At 36.1% G+C, this 10,616-nt stretch overlaps 1 protein-coding gene across 3 annotated transcripts in view; it reads right to left on the bottom strand.

Moving 5' to 3' along the window:
- The window catches only part of LOC109830572, a 20,462-nt gene extending 14,665 nt beyond the window's left edge, over positions 1-5,797 (bottom strand). The window contains exons 1-3 of one of the 3 annotated variants that reach the window (XM_020397873.1): positions 5,641-5,797; positions 5,489-5,529; positions 720-894 (exon numbers count right to left, since the gene is read on the bottom strand). In XM_020397873.1, coding sequence (XP_020253462.1) covers positions 720-894; positions 5,489-5,508 — 195 coding nt within the window. In that variant the 5' untranslated portion in view covers positions 5,509-5,529; positions 5,641-5,797. The remainder of the gene's footprint in view (positions 1-719; positions 895-5,488; positions 5,530-5,640) is intronic. The other 2 variants (XM_020397874.1, XM_020397875.1) reach the window with 2 other exon arrangements.

Raw genomic sequence — 10,616 nt, 5'->3', positions numbered from 1 at the left:
GCTTCAGCAGCCGTCAACCGCCGTCAACCTCTTTCGAAGTTCGACTGCGTCGAATCCTGAAGCTTCAGCCACCGTCAACCGTCGTCAACCTCCTTCGAAGTTGTACTACGCCGAATCCTGAGGTATGTCTCTCTCTCCCCCCTTTCTCTCTCTCTTTGAGCGCCTCTCTTTTGAATTGGTACTGAGACTTTTTTTTTGGAAAATTAGACTTGTTTTTTCGGAATTTTCAATTGACTATTTTTTTAGTTTTATGAATTTGCGTGTTCCTTTTTCAGCAAACTTTTCATGTACAAACTGTAAAGTTGGGAAATTTAAATGTGTTTCTTTTTTTTTTGGTAAAGAAAATTGTTTGATATGGTAAAGCATAAAATCTGTAAAAGACCTTGTTAACAGGAAACCTGTATAGATTTTGATCATCAAAACCAGCCAACTCCTCCGGGAGATTATGGGCTATAATTAGTCTTTCCCACGAGAGATATTTTGAATTAATATGAAGAGATGTATATATGTGTATAACAACCGAGAATTATTTTGTTAGGATATTTTGAATTAATTAATATGAAAGGTTGATGGAGAACTTGTTGTAACCTTGTTTAATTAATATGAAAGATTCAATGTCTTAATTTTTAATAATCCTCGTAATAATCCTTGTTTATCATTTAATAATCCCTGATTTCTCATAATAATCCTTGTTTATCATCTTATGATATGAATATTACATGTTTAAAGAGTTTCTGCTTTTCTTCTTCATGTGACAGTCTGATAGCAACTCTGTTGATAATTTTTTTTCTGTTTGCACTTTGCAGATTCAGTTTGTGTGACTGTTGAGTAGTGATTGCTGAGTAAGAGGACTTGTTTTTCAAAATCAGGTAAGCCTCCTTCTTGAATTTTCCCCTGTCAAGTAAAATTAATTTTTAGTTAGTAATTGAATTATAAATATGTTGTCTAAATATGTATTTGTCTTATTTTGTAGAATCATGTCGTCTGAAGGACAAGGATCTACTAGACCGTCAACAACAACAAAACCGAACGGTAAAAATCCATGTTGGCTATATGGGGAGAGAGTTGGTTCTGATACAAGTAAAGTTAAATGCAAATATTGCACTCAAATTCTCAATGGCGGGATTAGCCGATTCAAACAACACGTAGCCAAAAAGAGGGGAAATTGTGCGCCGTGTGTGAAAGTACCCGATGATGTTAAGACGAAAGTTTCTAAAATTTTAGATAATGCAAAGAAGAGTAAGGATGAGAAGGAGATGTAGATGCATAACTTGTTGAGTGAGGTGCATATTGGGGAGGATAAGGAGGAGCATAACTCCATCTCATTGAGTAGTCAAAGAAGCTCGTCATCCTCCCACAAGGTAATTGGACCAATGGACTCCTTCGTCGCTCATTCTCCCGAGGAGATTGCCCAAATAGTAGCGAAGGGGAAACAACCAACGATGGACTCCAAATTTAAAAAGAAGAAAAGGGAGGATGTATTGCGATACGTCTCCAAATGGTTCTATGAAGCCGGCATTCCATTTCATATCGTCACGCTTCCCTCTTTCCATCAAATGCTACAAGCTATTAGCTTATTTGGAAGTCATTTGCAAGCTCCATCCATGTATGAATTGAGTGAGACATGTTTGCAAAAAGAAGTTGAAGAGACAAAAGAAATTGTTAAAAACTTTAAAATGACTTGTGTTGTCAATGGTTGCTCGATAATGACCGATGCGTGGAGTGATCGGAAGTCTAGAAGCATCATGAACATAATTGTACATTCTGCTGGGAGAGCTTGTTTTTTATCTTCATATGATGCATCGGCCGATAAGCACGATGCTAAGTATATCTTTGATTTTGTAGACAAGGCTATTGATCAGATAGGGGAGGCAAATGTGATACAGATAGTCACTGATGGAGCTTCAAACAATATGGCAGCTTCTAAGTTATTGATTGAGAATAGGCCAAATATATTTTGGACGACTTGTGTTGCACACACGGTGTACTTGATATTGTGTGATATAACTAAGATAAAACTCATTCGTGATGTCATTTTAATGGGGAGGAGTGTATCAGTGTTCATATATAATCACACCAAGCCTCTTCAATTATTTAGGGAGTTCACTAAGGATGATCTTGTGAGACCGGGAGTTACGAGGTTTGCTACGGCGTTCCTTTCTCTACAGTCATTAAGAGATCATAAGAAAGAGATAAGGCAAATGTTTATCTTTGACCAATGGACAGATTGTAGCCTTTTAAGAACATCAGTGGGTAAAAAGGTATATTTTAAATTAAAAATTTTAATTGCATTTATTTTATTCATTTGAACATTTATATTTCATTGATTGGATTTATTTGTATGTTTGTAGGTTGCGAAGATAATTGCTAGCAACAAGTTTTGGGATAATATAGACTTTGCTCTCAAAGTATTCACTCTAGTGAAGGTTCTTCGAAGAGCGGATGGTGATAAAATCGGTTCGATGAGATTTATATATGGGGACATGTTGGTGGCTATGGAGGAGTTGAAAGTGGCCCTTGGGAATGATGAGAAGAAGTTCAATCCCACTTTATCCATGATTGAGCCGAGATTTAAGAAGAATCTTTGTGAAACGCTACATAAAACGAGTTACTTTTTGAATCCTTTTTACTATTACCCGGCTTACACGGACATTGAAAGTGATGGAAGCTTCATGAATGCCATAGTGAAGTGTATGCATAGACTCTTTCATCCCGATGACCATGCGACTTTCACAAAGATTGAAAATCAAATACCTAATTATCAAGAATGCCTAGGGTCATTTGGGGATCAATTTGCGAGGCGAAGTGCTACTAAGGGTGATTGTCCGGGTAAATTTATGTTCCCATTAAAATTAATTCATTGACCTCTTTTTTGAATTTATAAGTTACTAAAATTTTTAATTATGAATTGACTAGTGACTTGGTGGAGACTTTATGGAAACGATACTCCCGAGTTAAGGAAGATGGCAATAAAGATTTTGGGCTTGACAACTAGCTCTTCGGCTTGTGAAAGAAATTGGAGTACATTTGAGATGGTAATATTATTTCTTAAATTTTAATCATCTTGTAGGGCTTGTATTGTAGTATTTGATGATTAGTTTTTTATGCTAATTCATGATTTTCTTTTGTAGATTCATACGAAGAAGAGGAATAGACTAACTCATAAAAAACTTCATGACCTAGTCTTTGTCAAGTTCAATGCAAAGTTGAAGAACAAGCATGTCGTCCCAAATAGAAATCCTTTAACCGCCTACGATGATGAGGAAAGAGTCACCGAATGGTTGTTGGGTGAGGAGGGGAATGCTAGTGATGATGAAGTATTTCCGGAAGTGTTTTAACTTTTAGGCAAGTTGGAGATATTTCGGGAGCTAATCCAAGGAAGAGAAAGAGTGGAAGGTTGCAAACGTATAAAAGAAAGAAGAAATCGGGATCATCTTCATCGAAAGGAAAAGAGCTAATGGAAGATGAGGAGGAAGAAGAGATGGATGTGTTATTCATGGAGTCGGATGGGGATGATAATGCTACTTTTGACGAGGAAGAAGAGAGTGTTTAACTTTTATGGATTTGCTCTTGAATGTTAAACAATTATAAACTATTAGTAGCTTTAAAAACTTATTTGTTTGTTTTGATTTGCTTATGTTTGATATGATATCTTGTGAGTTGTGATCTTCATTCTATATGTTATATCTTATATGTTACTTGCTTTATTCTTTACATGTTATTCTATTTTTACTAACATTGTTTTCTTATTTTGTAGGTCAAGCACCCAAATTGTTTCAGGATGCAATCGAGAATTAAATTTCTACAATCGGTTAGTGATCCTAAACATCATATATTATTTACTTTTTTATATGTCTAGTCTATAAAATTTATAAAGTATTCTTATATTGAATTTAGGAATGCTTAGATTACATTTAGGATATGATATTATACATATGTGCATCACCCGATATGGCAATCCGATATTTAGTCCATATCCCTCGATATATCTCCGATTTTCGCTATCCGACATGGATTTTAGCCGTCCGACATGAACCCAACATCTGATATTTAAAACCTTGGGCATAACATAAGCAACTAAATACACGAAAATGAGTGTATGTCGGCTCACAGTTATGAAGAAGTTTGAAGGGTGTAGCTCCTTGAAGAAGAGGCGTAGGAGTTCAATTGATCAAATGTGTGGCAATAAGGAGAAAATCACCCCAAAATGATATAGGTAAATTGACTTTGAAGCGTAGAGCACAGGCTACAGATAGAAGGTGACGGTGCTTGCCTTCAACGACGCCATTCTGTTGGGTGTACATACACAACTGTGTTGATGTATGATTCCATTATCGTTAAAAAAACAATTTATGATTGATGAAAAGAATTCAAAATCATTATCAGAACATACAACTTTTATGCATCTATTAAATTGGGTTTTAACATAAGTATGAAAGTTACGTAAAATAGAATAGCTTTGAGATTTAAACTTCATTAAAAATGTCCATGTGCAATGACTATAATCATCAACAATTGTTAAGGGAAAAAAAAAGCAAGCACCATTATGTGTGGGCACAGAATATTTTCCCCATATGTCAATATGAATTAAAGAAAATGATTCAGTAATACAAATAGAACTAGAAGGAAAAGGCAACCGAGATTGCAGAGAAGCATAGCAAATGTCGCAAATATTTGACTTACTATTTGAAGGAATATGAAGAATACTCCTAAGTTTATTCAATCGAGCAAGTTATGGATGACCTAATCGATTATGGCATAAATCAAGTGCAGAAGAGGTAAACAGGCAAGACGTTTCTGCGATGACTCCAACTCCAAGTAATAAAGTCTAGCACATTCAAGGCCCCGACCAATCACCTCTTATATCCAACATCATTTAGTCAATGGGGGGCTAAATGGATCCTAAAAATACCACAACACTTTTACAGTTCTTGTGCCCACACAGGTTGGCTTACACTAGTCTAGTCCTGATCGCATTATGCAACCCCGCTTCACACCTTTGGCTTTGCACTACACTAGTCCTAGACGAGCATGAGCATCACAACGCTGATGTCGCAACTCACGCCGCTCATTTGCAACTGAGGTGAAGTTGGCTCGGACATCATTTGTAAGGGTCATAAGAGAACTCGGCCGTAAAAGCTAGCAGTGAAGGGAGGGAAACCAAATCTCGTACCAATTGACTCCCCATCTAGTCAATACGGGACTATATGGAGTCTTAACACAAACCATTACCAAGTGGGGAAAAAAATTTCTACAAAACCATCTACTAAGATCGAAGTAGCAAGATAGCAAGAAGTGAGATATCTCATCCCTAATTAGCGTACACGAGCAACTATTATTACTACTAAAATGCTAAAAAGAGAAGAATTTACTTTTTTTTTTCAAAAGTCCCAATTTGATACAATAAGTCTATTCAACTCAAACTAGGGTTTTCTAAACTGATACTAATATAAATTAACAAAAAGAGGATATTGGTTAAAAAAATGACCTGCTTATCTTTGACGGCATCTGCGATTTGCTTCTTTACATCTGCAATTCCAAATAGAAAATTTCGCAGAGTGAATCCGAGAGAAAAAAAGTTAACAAATTGGAGACGAAGAGAAAAAGATGAGGGGGCAAAATGAAATTTGGGAAAAGTACCGGGTTGGGAAGTGAGAAAAGCAAAGCGGGAGAAGAGATGGAGGAGCTGCTCTCTGGAAAGCATCTTGGGTCTCTCGCTATCCCGCGGTGCACCAGAAGCTGTCAACATGGGATGAAGGAGAAGGATAAAGCCAATGGATCTAAAAAATCTATAGCCAAAATATAAATTTAGGTGGTGTTTGTTTCACCAAAAAATTTGGCATTTGATAAATTTTAGGATTAAAAAATAAGTCTTTTTATATTTTGCGATTCCATATATCGTGTTTGTTTTAAGAAAAATTTTAGAATATTGAATCCCAAAAGTGTAAAAAGTGTCTAATTTTTAGAATTTGCCAAATCCTCTTAAATGGATAGGATTTTGACAAATTTCATAAATGTGTATGCTTACTTCTCAATTGGAGAGGATTTGACAAATCTCAATTTTGTCTTTTTATGGGAGGTAGCCTCAACAAGATAGCATATTCATCATATTATAAATTTTTGGTATTTGGTAATGCTACAATTTGAGCTTGAAACAAACAAAATATTATAAATTGTAGTATTTCAAATCCCAAAATATTAATAAAACAAACAACATTTTAGAAATCCCAACTCATAACAAAACACTTATGGATTTTAAATCGCATGGTGAAATCCATATCCTAAAATTATAGGATTTGAAACCAACAACCCCCCTAGACTAAAAAGTGATAAACTGTGATCAATAATGCCTAAAAAGTAACTCCTGCGACAATAAGACCTATAAAGTGACTCACTTAACCGTTTAAGCCTACTCCGGCGATCGAATTGTTAAATCGATCTCACGTGACCACACGTCTTTAGATTTAACATAAACGGGAAGCTGACATGGCTTTGTTTTCATTATGTGGCTGGAGGTTAGGGGGGACAGGGCGAGACACTAACTACCATTAATGGAGGAAAACTAAGATTAAATTACAAAACAAACTGAAGAAGGAATTGAAGAGAGAAGAGAGGGGAGAAGTGGAAACGAAGGACAACGAGGAATCTCATGGGTGGAAGTAGATTTGTGGGTGGAGACAAATTCATAGTGGCAAATTTTATGAATTGAAGAACGACATTTTCTCTTAGTCTCAAAGGTAAGTTCAAATTTTCTTGTTAGGGTTTTATTAAGGTTTGTTTTTTGGCTTTTGAACACAAATAATTGAAAGATATGGTTCTATTAAGTGCATTAAGGTAAAATTAGGGCAAATTTGTATAAATTGATAGTATTACTGAAAGTTAGGGTAAAATTAGGGATTTTGTAAATTAAGATTAACTATTTGTTGGGTTTAATGTTGGTATGTTTTGCTGAAAAATTGACGTTTATTTTGTTTATTTTACGCAGATGAATTGGTCTATTATGGTAAATTTTAGACATGGTGGTCAGTTGATATTTGGAGCAGGGGATCAGTTGAATATGTTGGAGAAACATTTGATGTAGAGTTCATAGAAGAAAATATATTCTCTATTCCTTTTCTCATGAATTGTATGGAAAAGTATGGATGTTACAATGTGCTATCTCTATGTTATTCTTTATGATATGGGTGGGTTGAGAAAGTTGAATGCTCATAGTTCTAGTGATGCTTAAGGAAGCTCAAAAGCACAAAGTGGTTGAGATTTTTGTTGATCATCATCTTTCAATACCATCAGAGGTGGACATTCCATTGGAGGATGTCACTAAACCACCATCTTCAAAAAATAGAAATATCATTCACAAAACTCCTACAAAGTATAAGAAAATGGTGTCAAAGAAAAAATTAACACCTAGGAGAAATATGTCTAGCAGATCCAGTTGCCAAACAAGAACTCAATCTCCTAGTGCACCACATGCCAACCCAATTTTAAATATGTCCACCTCATCCTACTGCCAAACAACAACTCAGTTTCCTAGTGCAGCACATGTTAAACCAGTTTCTGAGGCAAATGAATCACCTAGCGAAAGTGATGATGAGACGGATGATGAAACATATAAGATTGAACTAATTGAGGGCTTGGAAGATGATAATTTTGATGAATTGGGCTTATTTGATGAGTTTAGAGGACAAGTTAATGTTAAAAGGAAGGGCAAAGCACATGAAAAATTCCTGAAGAGAATGTAGAAGTCAAAGTTACATCAAGTGTAAATGTGACTAGAAATATTGATGCAGAGAATAATTTGAATGTAGGGGATGATTATGAGAGTGAAAAATCTGTTGAATCAAATGATAACCAAGCTAGAGATGCATTGAATAGCGACAATGATGAGTTATATGATTATAGAGAAAGAAATCAAAAACTTCTGAGTGCTAAAAAGGGGGGAATTGACTTTGATGCTCGAGCAAAGCTTACAACTGATGGCGGTGGTGAATTGAGAGGTGTAGTACACCATAGAGCCAACATTTCTGACTCTAATGCACCAAATATTGATCCTAGCCCATCAGAAAGTATCCAACCACCTAATGAGCCCACTGAGGGTGTTGATCATGTGCTATCATCTATGTATGAAACTGAGTCTATTACACCAACACAAGATACTAAAGAGGAGTGGAACATAAGGGGAGCCAAGATCAAGAAGAACTATTACACATAAGAATCAATAGCCAAGAGCTTGGATTTGAGGGAGGATGTTAGTCTGATCAAAGGGGAAGTGATGATGATGATGCCTTAGAAGATAGTGAAGATGAGGGAAATTGAAGAGGAGAAAAAGAAGCAGAATGGAGAAAACAGATTACAGGTATTTCAATGAAGATAGTGATATGAAGTCGGTGGTGTTTAAACTTGGGTTGAAGTTCACCTCTAGGAAAATACTAAAAGAGGCAATTGTTAACTACTCAATTCAAAAACATTATGACTTGGTTTATGTGAAAAATGGCAGTAAGTAGATAATTTCAATGTTAGAAGATACAAGCCAATAATTTCAATGTTAGAAGATATTAGATTGAATGCAAAAGAAAGTTAAGCTTAGGGAACAATTTGTTGGTGGGGTAGCTCCTAGAATTCTTAAAAAAAATGCAAGAGACTTATGATGAGTAGACACACCTTGAAGTTCACTGGAATGGGCAAGATGATCAAAATGGTTTTGAAGTGAAACATAAGGGGTGGGGTTCTAATTGTGATGTTAATTTAGCCAATGGTACTTGCACATATATGGTGTGGGATTTGACAGGGGTACCATGTTGTCATGTTATTTCTACTAGTTTGTTTATGAGAAGCCCCTCTTGAAATTTATTTGTCAGACTTTTACACGGTAAAAAACTATATGGTATTGATTGTGGCTTGTTGAGCCCAGTTGAAGATAGTAGGTTTTGGAATATGGATGGTGAGGAAATGATTTTGTCTCCTCACATTGTCAATAGAAAGCTTGGGAGACCCAACGTAGCAAGGAGGAGGGATCCTCATAAGGCACCAAGAGCAGGAGTTACCCACAAGTGCTCTAGTTGCAGATCTACTGGACATACACGAAGAAATTGTCCCAATCCATTGCAACCTAAAACACAAGTAAGATGTTTGAGTTTGAATATTTTGTGTTAATTATTTTGACTTGTATTTTAATCAATATTTTTTTTCTTTTTGTTGACATCTTAGGTAACAAATCAACAAACTGAAGGATCATCATCAACTCAAGGGAGAAATTTTGGCAGGCCTAAAGGAAGTAAGAATGTAATTGGACAATCCAGTGAAGAATTAGCAAGGAACAATGCTCCCACAACAGCTTCATTAGTGATAGAGAGAAAAGCCAAAAGATATATATAAAGAGAGGGTTGAAGGAAGGGGAATATCCACAGATAGAGGGTTCACTGAAGGTGGGTCATATGTCATGGGCAGGAGTGGAGGGAGGGGTAGAGGCAAGGGTAGAAGCACTCAACCAAACATCCCCGAATGATTTGGATTATGGCAAGGAGAGAATGGCGAAATGGCATATAGAGAAGGATCTAGTCAACCCCAACCTACAATCATAGCTACTTCACAAAATGATTCTTAAATGCTGGAGTGAAGAAGTATATGTTAATATGTTATTGTTTCTCTGGATGTAAGACAATGTAGTGTGTTGTACATGTATTTTTGGTTTTTGACATCTATGTGCACCTCAATGCTATTCTGAATATGAGTTTCAATGTTATTCTGAGTATGTGTATATGTATGTGAACATAATGCAACATGGTTTGAGTTTAAAAGTTTTTACTACATGCACATAATGTTGATCCAGGTTATGTGCACTATGTATTGTAGGCGTCAAAAATTGCCTATACGTTCCCGCACGTAGTTTAAAACGGAGAGAAGACGATGAATGATATTATTCGAGTTAGAAAGGATTATCCAAGTTAAAGAGGATCATCCGATGTTGTAAAAAGAAGGGAAGAAACGCACGTGAAATGTCGAAATGTGTGAAACGACAAAGCAAATATAATCAAGAGGACTCTAGAGTGACCTACACGAAGAAGTAAAATTTTTACCATGATGAGATTTGAATCTAAAAATCTCAAATGATAAAAGTTGTAGCTCTTTTTGTTGGCTTTCTAACACATCTTGAATCACTTTATTCTGAGGTCGAACGAGAGAGTTAAAACTAAAATACTGAAGACAGTACAAACTGTCTCGGAGAATCCGAGTCACCTCAAAGTGACTCGGAAATTCCAAGTCACTTCGAAGTGACTCGCGCCCAGGTCAGCTCTCGACGTGTTTTCTGATAAGATTGGCTTCTAGAACTCCTTAGGGTCATTCATAAATATGTGGGGTTATCCTTAAACGTGTGGAAGCTATTACACAACTAAAAACCCACCTAAACGGATTATAACGGTTGTTCTTCGATCCTATCCACAAACACTGCATTTAAAATTTATAAATACACCCCTAGCACCCTCATAAAGGTAAATCTGAAGGGATCCATGAATTTCAGAGGAGCTAGGGTGAGGTTCTGATGAATTTCAGAGAGGCTAGCAGATCTTGGCAAAGTTCTTCAGCATAAAGAGGGAGAGTTCGAGAGATCTGAGGCTCAT

Source organism: Asparagus officinalis, chromosome 2 (genome assembly GCF_001876935.1).
Source record: "Asparagus officinalis chromosome 2, Aspof.V1, whole genome shotgun sequence".
In the NCBI taxonomy this organism is placed as follows: Eukaryota; Viridiplantae; Streptophyta; class Magnoliopsida; order Asparagales; family Asparagaceae; genus Asparagus; species Asparagus officinalis.
This window is presented reverse-complemented; position numbering and strand designations above follow the sequence as displayed.